Source organism: Oreochromis aureus, linkage group 22, assembly GCF_013358895.1.
Source record: "Oreochromis aureus strain Israel breed Guangdong linkage group 22, ZZ_aureus, whole genome shotgun sequence".
Classification (NCBI taxonomy): Eukaryota; Metazoa; Chordata; class Actinopteri; order Cichliformes; family Cichlidae; genus Oreochromis; species Oreochromis aureus.
In genome coordinates, this window is record NC_052962.1 from 25,440,222 (window position 1) to 25,454,786 (window position 14,565).

The 14,565-nt window shown below is 42.5% G+C and overlaps 1 protein-coding gene across 2 annotated transcripts in view; it reads right to left on the bottom strand.

The window, feature by feature from the left end:
- Positions 1-4,447: 4,447 nt before the first annotated feature.
- The window catches only part of samd12 (sterile alpha motif domain containing 12), a 132,482-nt gene continuing 122,364 nt past the window's right edge, over positions 4,448-14,565 (bottom strand). For both annotated transcript variants that reach the window (XM_039605105.1, XM_039605106.1), the window contains one exon: positions 4,448-8,969. In XM_039605105.1, the coding sequence (XP_039461039.1) occupies positions 8,933-8,969 (37 nt within the window). In that variant the 3' untranslated portion in view covers positions 4,448-8,932. The remainder of the gene's footprint in view (positions 8,970-14,565) is intronic.

Genomic DNA, 14,565 nt, shown 5'->3' on the forward strand with positions numbered 1-14,565 from the left:
GCAAGTGTGACAGAGCCTCTCTCCCCACTGGGTTCAACTTTCTCACCCAAACAGAGGGGGAGAGCAGAGGGAGAGGAGGAGAGAGGCAGATGGCGCAGAAATAGAAAGAGGAGCTGGAGCGGGAGGAGGGCTGGAGGGAAAGCGAAAAAGAGGGGGATAGATGGGAGAGAGAGGGCAAGCTGGAAACAGGAAACGTGCCGGCGGATATCATTAGGGTCGGGCGCAGGGCTGTTTAACGAGCAAGCTCACAGCACCCCTCCATCCTCTGTGGCGCCTGCTGGCTGGAGGCCCCCAGGTTCTGGCTACCCAGTAGGGGCTCTGGCATGTTCCATCACGGCTGAAGGGGAGTTTGGTGGGGAGCTCAGGGTGAGGATTTATTTTCTCTCACAACCTGTGGAGCACATTTACACACGTTTTCACAGACTTAAAAAAAAAGAAGACAAGAAACATTCACTGAGGTTCACACGCGCATCCTCAGGGAGGAGAGGTTCCCCACATGTGCATTCTGTCTCCCCCCCCATTCACGTCGGAGGTATAATTGACACCGCCTGAGACATAAACACAGTGGTAATAATCCTGGATTCTCCTTGATGTTGAGCGGCGGGTGCGCACAGCTGTGCAAGGTGCTGGGAAAAGTCATCAGGCAGCAGGTATTTGCTGTTGCCTTTTCAACTGTTTCATCGTGGTGCCACCATGGAGACTGACCAGAAAACACTTCCCTGTAGACCTCTATTAGGAGCCATTTCTTGTTTGAATACATCGATTCAAGGAAGGAAGAAAGACATGAATCGTGAGGCTGAGATGCTGTACAAGACGGTACAATAGCTAGAAAGATGACTAAATAGGCCTCTCTTGGCTCTGCATCATAGACAGACAATATACAAAAACTTAACACCTTTTTATTTGCTTTAGGTACAATTAGTCTGAATCATTCCTTCCAACTACAGGATCTTAACACATTAATACTCCAAACCTGATTGTGCCTAAATCACTGATTCAGTTACACTTCTATACATAGTAAAATGTACACCTGATACAGCTAAATTTATAATGGAATTTGGGTCAAATATGCAAGTTGCAAGTACCATCTGTATATGCATATGTCTGAAGAGACAGGTGGTGCACAGAAGTGTCATTTTATGCTAATATTGTTATCACTGATACACTTCCTGCCCCATGCAGCAAAGTTTGAGTATCTTGGGATCTTGTTCAAGAGTGATGGCAGCTCAGCCAGGAAGCTACGGATGGTAACCGAATGACTGAGACAATCGATACGAGTTCCTTCTGCAGCATGACTGATATCCAGAGGGGACTTTGGACACAGCATCTGCTAATTCAGGTGGTACAGGGGTCTGTCAGGTTGCCTCCTGGGTGCCTTCTTTCAGAGGTTTTCCAGGCATGCCCAGCTGGACCCCAAGTTAAACTTTCTGGAGGGGTTATACATCTCATCTGGCCTGGTATGTCATCTTGGGATCCCACAGGAGTGGCTGGAAAATATTGGTGGGGAGACAGAAGTCTTGAATACCCTGCTTAGCCTGTTGGGAAGAAAATGGATGGATCATTCACATGTCCTTACTAGAAAGACACTTTTTAAAATAAGGTTTTAATGTGGAACCATCAAATGTTGCCACAATCAATTAGTGCAGCCAGTGGGAATCTTGCCTTTGCAGTGTGGCTGTAGCAAAGATAAAACCCAATGAAATGAGACTGTTGAAAAGGGAGTCGACCAAATGGACGTCAGCTTGATCTCTACCGAATCAACACACAGCACAGGATGATAAGAAGGCTTAGCCAACTTAGGTGGGGAAGGGAGAGACTCTCCTGATGCCCACTTACCTGAATGCACAGCTTTCTGAAGATATGACATGCTCATGAAGAACACTCTGAAGTCTTTCCTTGCAGACACTGACACGTGTAGAGATAATGATACACACAGAGACACCGTACACGCGTCCCGCTGACATCCAAGGCTGATCCTCGCCGCAATGAGCAACATCAGTCGCTTTGGAAAGTTTGTATTGACAGGATCAGTGAGAACAGGATTGGGAGGGGGGGGGGGGGTGTTAGGGGAAGAGAGGGTGAGGTGTGGATGAAAGACAACAGAAGGATAAAACGCAAAGATCAAAAACACGGGAAAAAAGGAAAAAAAGGTGAATGTAATTTCAACAATGAAAGTGAGAAAATACAACAGTGAAATAAAGAGTTTGAAACAAAACAGGCTGAAAACTCAAACAAGTGGAGGAATATAAAATGTGCCGAGAGCCGGGGAGGGCATGAAAAAGACTGCGGGGGGGGGGATAAACTTTTTTTATTGGTTGAAAGGTTCTTGTTCCTTCTTTCCTTTGACCATAAATCATGAAAAAAACAAACATGTGATAACCCTCACTGCTCAGTGGGATGCAGTGTCAAGCACTAAGTAACACACACTGGCAAACACTCACGGTGTGTGGTCAGAGCCCCCTATCTCAGAACCAGTGCTCATCCTGACACTCCAAAGGGGCTCAGTGTGTGCACTGTCTAAGATGTTTAATTCATACAGCTGCCTGCTTGTGCTCGACACGAACGTGTGACGGAAGATGGGAACGCGGAGCATTATGCACAACAGCCAGGCTGGCGATGACGCAGAGACACAAAGCGGGGAGGCTACACAAACAGACAGGAGGAGAGAGGGAATCTTTGAAGAAGACAGAAGTGAAAGAAAGCCATGTAGGAGTGTGGCGACAAAGAACACAAGGATATAGAAATAGACACGACTGAAAGCTGTGAAGCAATAAAACGATGGTAGGGAGGGAGAGAAGAGAGGGGAACGAAGAGATGAGAGAGCACGTGTTTGGGATAGATTCTCAGTCGCTGGCATACAGAGAATGAGTGACGGATAGAATTAGAGCAGCAAAACTCAAAGAGCGAAAAGAGGGACAGGGCAAAGTGAGAAACCAAAGGAGGGAAATTTCCAGATACAAAAAAATTGGGGATGTCACACAGGCAGGTGGCGAGAGCCCAGAGTGCTGAGGGTGTGATGCGGGTCTCGGGAGAGGAAGGCAGGGGATTGAGTGTTAGCGATTTTCTGTCCCCTCTCTCGGTCTCTTCATCCCTCACGCCTGCTGTGCACCTCTTCTTCCTTAGCCCGCCTCCACAATGCAGCATGGCTCTTCTTACAAGCACTACAGCATACAGTGGAGCAGTTCTAGGACATCAGTTTTGTTTGTTTGCAGATCACATGATTTGTAATACACCGGTATTCTTTAGTTTTTCAAAACTTTTCCTATGAAACCTGCACAATACTGTCTCCTTCTAATGCAAGTACATGCCAAAACCCCTGGTACAATAATACAGTTCATACCCTACAGCAAACAAGCTCACATTCCTCTATTTCCTCAGAAGCCATTCTTAAAGAAGTAATTTTATTCATTATTAATCAATAAATCAATCATCAGGCATACTAACTTTCCCCATAGAAAACATATCAGATTAAGATGCAAATTCAATTAAATCTTGGCCTTTAGGAAAAAAAAGTCTAAGCCTGTATAAAAGTAAAATGCAGACACTGACTGAAGCTCTCATTTTTGCAAGAAATACCCAGTAAAAGGTTGTGCATACTGCTAACAGTGGATATTATTGTATGGTGCTCAATGTTTAATCTTCAGACACTTTAACTGGTTAAAATTTAGATTTGAAATTATTATAGTGGTGGCAGAGGCTCGTGGCTATTGTAGTATTCTCTTAGTACAGAATTGAAGAAAACAATGCTTTACAACTCTATACAAAGAATGATGGTGAAAGCAGATATACAGATTAAACAAGGCCCCCAAAATCTGCTTGCAAAGTAACCAAGTAAATCAAACACCTAGACACAAACACGAAGTCTAAGTTAGTATATCTTGTAACATTAATAAATTAATTTAATTTTAGGGGTTATTTTAACTTCACAATACAGAATAATCTTTTTAGTAATAATCAAAATTCATCATTCACTCATTCGCAGTTTCTTAAAATACAAACACCGTATCGCATCCATGAAACACGGCTTCATTATTTTACTCTAAATATGATCATGATTTAGTAATTGAGCGCCATAATGTATCAAATAAAAGTTAAATCTAGTGACTGACACGTGGAATCATCAAGAAAGTGTTTAGTGAGGGCATAAATCAAGCAGGCAGTGGGGCTATTTTCTCATAAACCTCTGTACAGTTTGACCAGAGGAGTCGCCTCCTGGTGGCCATCACAAAGAATGCAGGTTTAAGAAACTACATTGGCTTCATTTTTCAGACTTGGAGTCAGTGCTTTTCTTTTATAGCCGATATATAGCAACGTCCTATCAGTCAGCCCACAACAGTAACAAAAGAATCACTAAACCTAAAGCGCATGAGCTGTACACACTCACAAAAACACCCAACCTTGCACAGTGTAAATCAGTAGGTGGAATAAACAGAGAACACATAATACATCAAGATTAATCTCTTTATTATGTACACTTATTACGATATCAATTCCATTATCATCCATCATTAGGCACCTTATATGTAGATAGATTGGGGGAAGAGACTTCGCTCACATGCCTGTTACAAAAGCACTCGGAGCAGAATTGAAACATGCTATCAGCTGGGCAGAAAACAAATCTGAGATTTGTCCTCTGTTTAAATTCTGTTTGAGGTGTCATTTGTTTACATGTATTTACGCATAACTAATGTGAAAGATGTCAGCGGCTGTGACTACGCTTCCTGTTAACTGATGTGTGCGCTGCTTGCATTGTCACTCTGTGTATGTGCTTGTGCATTTGTTTAAGTCTGTGTCCTTGAATGGATTTTACACGTGTGTCAGCATGTGTGAAAGTGCTTGTGCAATAACTGTGTGTGTGAGGTTTGCACTGGGGATCTCTTGTGTAACAGTGCACTGTGTATCAGTGTCTGCGAGTGTGTGCCAAAACTCTTAGGGGCACTAGAAGTCTGTAAGGCCAGTTCAGGCAAGTTCCTAGACACCTTGGTACAGGTGCCACAACTCAAGCTGGTTATACCTGGAATATTAGAGCCAGCAAAAACTGTGGAAATTTTCCCCTCATGCCTCTGGAGTTGAATCTATTCCGTCGCTTCCCTCCCTGCAAGTAGGGAACACACCCTCTGGAGAATATCAATACAAAATCAATATTTTACTCCCTACACCCTGGGTTATCATAGTGCTGCAGTCTGGCATATGGAGCACTAAGACACAGTGCTACATTTGTTATGCAGTGGAATGCCTGCAAGCAAATTGACCCCATTTTTTTTTTTTAATTTGGGAAAATTCATTTCAAAGACACTTTGGAAGGAAATATATTTTGATATGAATGCTCTGAATAATCCTTTACAGCCACACTGAAGTGCTGAGCTGAAAGCGAGTTAGAAAGCAGAGTGCTTTCTTTACTGGACTACCATCGAAAATGATGAAATTCTATGCAACTGTTTCATATACTGGAAGATCAGAGAAGTCAGGGTTGATTTCGTTTCCTACTAAATTTTAAGAATGCCTGGACACTTGCCTTGTCAGGTTCTTGTGTGCTTTTGACCATATCCAAACATGCTTTTCCTTTCTTGCCAAGAGTTCTTGCCATTTCCTTCTCCTTTTTCAATTCAGGGCTGCGGGGGGAGCTGGAGCCTATCCCAGCTGTCGTAGCACAAGAAGCAGGGTACACCCTGGATGGGTCACCAGTCTATCGCAGGGATAACACAGAGAGACAGCCAACCATTCACACTCGCATTCCCACCTACAACCAGTTTGGAATTACCCAAATGTGCATGTCTTTGGACTGTGGGAGGAAGCTGGAGTACTAGGACATGAGTGCTCCCCATGAAAAACCCCACCCAGCGGATTCAAACCCAGGACCCTCTTGCTGTGACGTGATAGTGCTAACCACCACGCCACCGTGCTTCTCCCAGTATAACTCCTATGTCCAATAAAGATTAGCAAACTGGTTGGAAACTGGTACAGCTAGCTTTGGTCTGTGTGAACATAACAAGACCCACCTTCTTTCTCTTTTCTACAGATTTTAAAGTTTTTGAAGTGCTGGTATATAGATTCTGTTGTATGCTAAGCTAAGCTAACAGGTTGCTGCATGAAACCTTCTACAGGTAGACATGAGAGTTAAACTGATACAATAGTTTAACTTTTTAAACAGTAAGATATGTTTTTTACAATTTCAAGACTTTATTCTGATCTTATTCTGTCATCTAGTCTTATTCTTATTACAAGAAAACTCCTTAACTTAAAATGTAACCTCTTAGATTGACACCAGCTAGATGTTTGACTGGTAACGCTTTTTTAGTTTTTTTGCTATGCTGAGCTAGAGCTAGATTTGTACATCAATATGTGCTATGACAAAGATATCAGAGATACCTAGTAACAAGTTTGGTGATGCCTGTTTGATGCTGCTCACAAATGACTAATGATTATAGTATCATGAACACCCAATACCTCTCTAAGCTAACATGCTAGCTCAAAACCAGTGCTACAACTTAGCCACATGTTTCTACCTTTCCACTGACACAACAAGACCTTACATGTTGTACAGCTTGTTTTCTTTAGGTCTTCTAATCCCAAAATTGGTGATTTGTTTCAGTGAATAACACCTCCATGAATATATCACCCTCCACTGATTCTTTGACACATGGTGGCAGATCCGCACACCTCTACTCAGCAACTCTTTACCAATTCAAACCATTCCTTTAAGTTTGTTTATGGACATTTTCCAAAGAAAAGGAAATCAAGTAGTAAAGAAATCAAACTTAAAGGAAGCTTCAGCCCTCCTCTTCCCAGCTGTAGCCTTGACAGCCATGGACACAGCACCACCACCCAACCGTGAAATAACCACTTGTGTTTTAGCCCGAACAACTCCATTCCTGTGACTGTCAGCATCCCCCCCCCTCCCGGTTTTTGTAATCCTAGAGGACCAACTGTATGTCCCGAAGAAGTGATCAATACTATTCAATCTGCTTGCAAGTCTGTGCTGCATTAGGCCGTGCCTGCTATACAAACCATGCATGGGTGGACACAGAAGGACCTGTGTGCAAATGGAATTCCACTAAAATGTGATGGCTCTCAGGGGTCGACCCTGTTTTTGTTTTTTTCCCACCCTGTATTCTCCTCCAACTGCAGCTGCTATTTTTTTAATGTGCCTTTGATTGACAGAGCCCGTCCAGGAAAGAAAAAGATGTTGCCGTGACAACAGCTCCTGCTACACCAGCGTGGATGCGAGCTTTTGATAAATATCACTCTGATACACTGAAATCAGCGGCTAACACTGAGAGGTCATTATATTGGCTACAGATTTTTATAATGTCTTTACACCCACAGACATAATGAAGTGGTCCAAGTTACAGCTGTTTTGTTTCGTTACAGACAAATGTGCTTTTAAGTGCTGTTAAAACGTCTATAACATCAACAGTGAGTGGCCATTATTCACATTGACAGTAGAGATTTGAGTTTCCCATCTGACATAAATAGGATGCGGTGTATGTTCCCAATATGACTGAGAAAAAACATTTCCATGTTGAGCTTTTGCACACAGCACGTCTTCTTACTACACTATTTTCAATATATCTCATCTAAAAATAGTTTCAAGCAGTGAGATGGAAAGCAGACAAAGCAATAAAGAGTTGGTGAAACAGAGGGGAGGAAATGAAAAAGGCTCCTCTTTTGTTATCTCTGATGTCTTTTCTTCTTTTTTTCTCTCTCCTCATTAGAGTAAAGAATTTCAAGTCAAAGCCCCTCTTTGTTCAAGGAGCCCTTTTGCTTTGCCTTCTTCTTCGTCTTTTTTTTCTTTCAGCCAACCCCCCTTTGGGTTGCCAAATTAGTTTACCTACTAGCACCATGCTTTCAGTGACACCGAGGGACTTTCCTCCTTGCAGTTCATCTCCGTTTCAGGCTCTGCTTCATCTCCATTGGATTGCTTTTCACAACGGTGTCACTCGTTTCAGGGAGCCAACTTAAGCGTACCTAATGTGATGCCAGGTTCAGTCTTTATTCTCCTACTAAATGTTATTTGTTTTCACAGTGAAGTTCTCTCAGGGTTACTGTCTACCCGTAGATATATACAATATAGAGGGCAGAGGGAGACACAATGGACACTTCACCGGGTGTTGTCAAACACTGTTCACAGGATCTATGCATAGAATGAGAAAGAGGAAGGACACTAAAGCACATACATGGTTGTGTGTGTTTTGGTGTTCTCCTCTTATGTTTGAGGAAGTACAATCTGGAAATATGGAGGAAGAAAGGTAGAAAGGGAAGTATAGAGTAGTATAATAGCAGTCCTACGGACAGTCTTTTTTGCTGCTTTTCTGAGAGTCCTCAGCGGGGTAGAACCAGGATCGGTAATACAGCACAAGAGTACGCACGGGAGAAAACACACATTAAAGTGCTACGATGAAGGAGCTAACATGCCACAAACAGTTCAGGACTTGTGTTTGAGTGATTGGAAAGTGAGTTATACTGTAGATGTCACTTTTTACTGTAGGGATAGATAGCCTTAAAAGCACAGACAAAGCAGAAATTATCTCTGTGCTCAAATACTTTTTGGAAACCTTGTTAGGCTAGAGTTTTGGGAGAAGAAGTGAAGAGAGCTATGAGAGAAGTCAGTGTGTGAGAGGTCTGGTGAAGGTTTGGCTGCAAAGGGCAGGAATGACTGGGGATGGGGCGCCTGCAATGGAAAATATTGGTCAGGCTCCGAGAAGCTGCGAGCAATTGTTTGAACTGCGAGGAAACAGCGAGTCAGAACTTGTGAGAGTTCACAGGAGTGGCTGGGACGAAGGCATGGTTTCTATCCAGATCGGTCTTTGGAGGAATAGAGGTTGGACACTGAAGAGATGGAGAGCTGCGATAGGTCCAGGAAGAAGTGTAGGTGGGTGTCGACAAGGCGATGCGTGTCAGCGTCCTTTTGCGGCTGGGAAGCCCTTCTCCATCAATCTACGGTGAAGACGGAGTGCACTCCAGAGAGGCTGCAGAAAATGAGAAAAAAAAGAACATTGGAAAAAGTTTATGAGAAAAAAAAATCTTCAGAAAACACAGTCCCAGCTGAGACGAGGTTGAGAAAAATCAGAAATGGCAAGAAGGAGAAAAATAAGATAAAAACAGAAGAGCAAAAACAGAAACGATGAGGACCATCTCTGGAGGAGCGGGGAGAAGGGTTCAAAACGAAACCAGGCAAAGTGACGTAGATGAGAGAGGAAATTAAGAAGTTGAGATCAAACAGAGAAGGAAAAAAAACAGAAAGGGCTGAGATAACAAGCATGGGCACAGTAAGGCATAAAAATGGATCTGGTGGGGTGGTGGTGGTGGGATGGGTGGAATTAGAAAAATAGAAGAGAGAGGCGCGAGATAAGAGAGACAGGATAAAAGAGAGAAAGCGGGAGAGCGAGCGAGGGGGAGGACGAATGAAAAGAGGAGACATAATTATAAAATGGCACGAGAAAATCAATGCAGTGGGCATCATTGTGCTTGCAGGAGCCGTACAAAGGGAGGTGGAGAGCAGCAGTGTGTCCATCAAACAAGTACACACCAGCACATGGTAGTGTCTCTGTCTCACACACACACACACACACACACACACATAAGCACTTCAAATGCAGAGTGAAGACAAGGAGGATGAGTCAGGCAGATGAAGCGGAGAGAGACAAGTGACATTTAGAGCTCACTCGGAGCATGTGAAGACAAGGCATAAAGATACATGCCAACCCTGCCTCTGACAACAGCTTTTGTGTGTGTGTGTGTGTGTGTGTGTGTGTGTGTGTGTGAATGCAGAGCTTGGTGCAACAGATTTGTGACTTTATACGTTACTCTTTTCAACAGTGACAGCTGAAGCTCAGGGCAAATAGCTAACACAAAACTGAGATGTATTTTTAAAACTTTTAAAAGTACAGTTCAGATCTTTAAAGTACAAAAGCCAATACTTTGATGTACCTTGACAGTACTCCATTACAATTAGAACCCGTGTATTATAATCCACTTTAAACAAATGAAAAAAGCAAAATGTAAGCAAAAGTACTCAATTTTTCACTTCCAACTATAAAATATAATTATATGTGACTAATCCTTTGCTTTACTTTAATAAAATATAAGAAGTCTTGTTGTTTTGTAATCACTTTAAAACTAAAGTTCTTCTGACTTGAGTGTTTTTGGCTTAAAAGAAAAAAAGTTGAATAAATGCTCGGGTCAGACTCTTTTCAAAGGTCACCTATTACTTATATTTCTAGCTCAATATTTTTTTAGATGCTTTGCATGATTCACAGGTTAAAATGAATCGAATGATCTGATACTGGCTCTTTGTACATCCACTAAGTTCATCACTGAGAAACAAGTTTCTCCCCTTTGTTCCGATTGGCTGTTGCTCACGCACAGACGGCTGGAGCCGTTTACCTCAGATAACCATATAAAGGAATAGCCTCTGTCTTTGACATCATAAACATCCAAGAATAAAAAAAACAGTCTTAAACAGAGCAGTGTAAAGCCTGAGGTTTTGGCTCATAAGGAATACTCGTCCACATGCTGACACCAAAAATGTGAAAATCTGGCAATGTGTAATATGAGCATCCATCACTGTAACAGTATGCATATGGCAGGTTTAAAAAAAAAGGAAAAGTATCAAAGATCTGCTTTAAAGAAACAAGATTAACACATCAGCAGACTTCCCAGTGCGCGCTGTTTGACATTTGAATCTGTCATGAGAGTCTTCTTTTCATTGTATAAAAAAACCCCCAACAACCCAACGATATAATAGAAACATGTGAATCTGTTCATAAGTTATGGCTGTTTCTTTTCAAAATAATCCAAACAGTAGTATTTATGATGATGGTTTGTACTTTATCTGTAACTGTTACTGGATGCAGTCTCATGTATTGTCTTTCTCTGGTACAGAGCTGCAGCTATAAGTTCTTGTCACATTAAAAGAAAAACTACTAATTATTTTGCGTAACTCCAATTCCCACCAAAATGTTGTGTAACTATGTAGAATGTAAGTAAAAACATGTGTTATTCACAAATATGTTACTTACAATAGAACGCACATCAGATGTTAAAAGTGGTCACAATTTTACCATTTCATGAAAAATTATTAGCTCATATAATATTTTACATTTAATAGCAGCAGCACATCTCAAAAATGCTGGGAAGTGAGCAACAACAGGCTGGAGAAGGAAGTGGTACTAAAAGGAAACCGCTGGAAAAACATTTTGAAACTAATCAGGTTAATTGGCAGCGGGTCAGAAACATGATTGGGTATAAAAAGAGCATCTGAGAGAGGCAGCGTTACCAGAAGTAAAGATGGGCACAGGTTCACCAATCTGCAAATAACTATGTCTGTGACAAATTGAGGAAAAATTTGGTGTGAAATTATGAAGACTCTGAATATCTCATTATCTACAGGGAGTGCAGAATTATTAGGCAAGTTGTATTTTTGAGGAATAATTTTATTATTGAACAACAACCATGTTCTCAATGAACCCAAAAAACTCATTAATATCAAAGCTGAATGTTTTTGGAAGTAGTTTTTAGTTTGTTTTAGTTTTAGCTATTTTAGGGGATATCTGTGTGTGCAGGTGACTATTACTGTGCAGAATTATTAGGCAACTTAACAAAAACAAATATATACCCATTTCAATTATTTATTTTACCAGTGAAACCAATATAACATCTCCACATTCACAAATATACATTTCTGACATTCAAAACAAAACAAAAACAAATCAGCGACCAATATAGCCACCTTTCTTTGCAAGGACACTCAAAAGCCTGCCATCCATGGATTCTGTCAGTGTTTTGATCTGTTCACCATCAACATTGCGTGCAGCAGCAACCACAGCCTCCCAGACACTGTTCAGAGAGGTGTACTGTTTTCCCTCCTTGTAAATCTCACATTTGATGATGGACCACAGGTTCTCAATGGGGTTCAGATCAGGTGAACAAGGAGGCCATGTCATTAGTTTTTCTTCTTTTATACCCTTTCTTGCCAGCCACGCTGTGGAGTACTTGGACGCGTGTGATGGAGCATTGTCCTGCATGAAAATCATGTTTTTCTTGAAGGATGCAGACTTCTTCCTGTACCACTGCTTGAAGAAGGTGTCTTCCAGAAACTGGCAGTAGGACTGGGAGTTGAGCTTGACCCCATCCTCAACCCGAAAAGGCCCCACAAGCTCATCTTTGATGATACCAGCCCAAACCAGTACTCCACCTCCACCTTGCTGGCGTCTGAGTCGGACTGGAGCTCTCTGCCCTTACCAATCCAGCCACGGGCCCATCCATCTGGCCCATCAAGACTCACTCTCATTTCATCAGTCCATAAAACCTTAGAAAAATCAGTCTTGAGATATTTCTTGGCCCAGTCTTGACGTTTCAGCTTGTGTGTCTTGTTCAGTGGTGGTCGTCTTTCAGCCTTTCTTACCTTGGCCATGTCTCTGAGTATTGCACACCTTGTGCTTTTGGGCACTCCAGTGATGTTGCAGCTCTGAAATATGGCCAAACTGGTGGCAAGTGGCATCTTGGCAGCTGCACGCTTGACTTTTCTCAGTTCATGGGCAGTTATTTTGCGCCTTGGTTTTTCCACACGCTTCTTGCGACCCTGTTGACTATTTTGAATGAAACGCTTGATTGTTCGATGATCACGCTTCAGAAGCTTTGCAATTTTAAGACTGCTGCATCCCTCTGCAAGATATCTCACTATTTTTGACTTTTCTGAGCCTGTCAAGTCCTTCTTTTGACCCATTTTGCCAAAGGAAAGGAAGTTGCCTAATAATTATGCACACCTGATATAGGGTGTTGATGTCATTAGACCACACCCCTTCTCATTACAGAGATGCACATCACCTAATATGCTTAATTGGTAGTAGGCTTTCGAGCCTATACAGCTTGGAGTAAGACAACATGCATGAAGAGGATGATGTGGACAAAATACTCATTTGCCTAATAATTCTGCACTCCTTGTATAGCACATAATATCAGTCAAAGATGATGAAAATCTGAGCAATCTCTGTGTGCAGGGGACCAGGTCAAAAATCAGTATTGGACGCCCACAATTTCCGGGGCCTAAGGCAGAACTGGACTGGATGTATCAGTGCCTAAAGAATTGTCAGCTTGCACATCTGCAAAGGCGCCATCAGTGCTGAAAGGCTTATCCAGGTTTTAAAGCGCCATAAGCGGCATCTTTTTTTAGGGAAAGCCTTGGATATTTCAGCAAGACAATGTTACCCCATACTACTGCTGTTACAACAACATGGCTTCAGAGTAGAAGAGTTTAGTTGGTGAACTGGTCTGCCTGGAGTCCACATCTTTTACCATCTGAAAACATTTGTCTGGTTATGAAATGAAAACTACAACAAAGAAGATCTAGAACTGTTGAGCAGCTCGAATCAGGTGAGAATGGGACAAAATTCCTCTCCAGCAACTGGTTCCCTTAAGTTCCCAGATGTTTACAGTCTGTATTTAAAAGAAGACGGGAGGATACAAAGTGGGGAAACATGTCTTAACTTTTTTAAGATGCGTCTCTGCCAGTGCAAAAAAAGCAGAGATGAGATTCTTATCCTTATCACGAAGGAGGGGGTAGACTTCCCTAGCGAACTCTGGAGCTATGTTGTCAAGGGCAACATGGCTGCTGGTACTGGCTCTACTGGCCGGGTGACAAGCTAAACTAAGTATATTTCATAAGGCCTCTATGGAAACAACAACAACCACCTTGCTACCTGGATCTGGGTTCCAGGGACCCCACCCAAGATCCAGACCTGGGGGAGGGGTGAACTGCTACTGGTCGGGCATTAGTTCATGAAGTCAGGCTTGGCTCAACTCCAGTGAGCCACATGTGCCGGCCCTACTGCAGACCCACCACCCAAAGGATCAGGCAGCTGTGGAAGTTGAAGGCTTTGGCTTCCAATACCTGCTTACTTAAAGTCTTAGGTTCAAAGTTTTTTTCCTCCCACATAGTGAGTTTTAACATGCTACTAATCTAACCCTCAGCCATATAAATAAAAGCACTGCAGCGTTAAATACTGTTAGAAATGCACCTGAGACTGTCCGGCAATGATTAGCTTGTTTAAGGAGTGTAGGAGTTGAGTGACGCATGCTCAGAAGCATGTATACATCATGTCAGCCGGTGCGCACACAACTGGGTGCACACTCTTACTCCTTGTTAACTGCATTAGTGCCAGGGCTTATCGGTGTGGCAGGACCACACACCACAAAAGGCTGAAATTCATTACAGTCGTAGGAGGGCCCTGACAAGCTGTCAGCATGTTCGAAATGTTCTTCAAATCCCGCCCTCCCTTTAGAGGTTCGCTCTGTCTTCTGAGGATCGGGAGAGTACTCAGAGCTATCTGTTTACCCACACACACTCACGCATGCACACGTGCGCACACACACGTACACGTCTCCTGGTCTACATCTTAATTTCAAGGATAGTTTGCATTGTCACACGCAGAAGCAAACGTCTACATTTACGAAACAAAACGAAAAAAACCTCTTAATTTCATGGGTAGTTTACATTGGCCATCACACACACACACACACACACACACACACACACACACACACACACACACACACACACACACA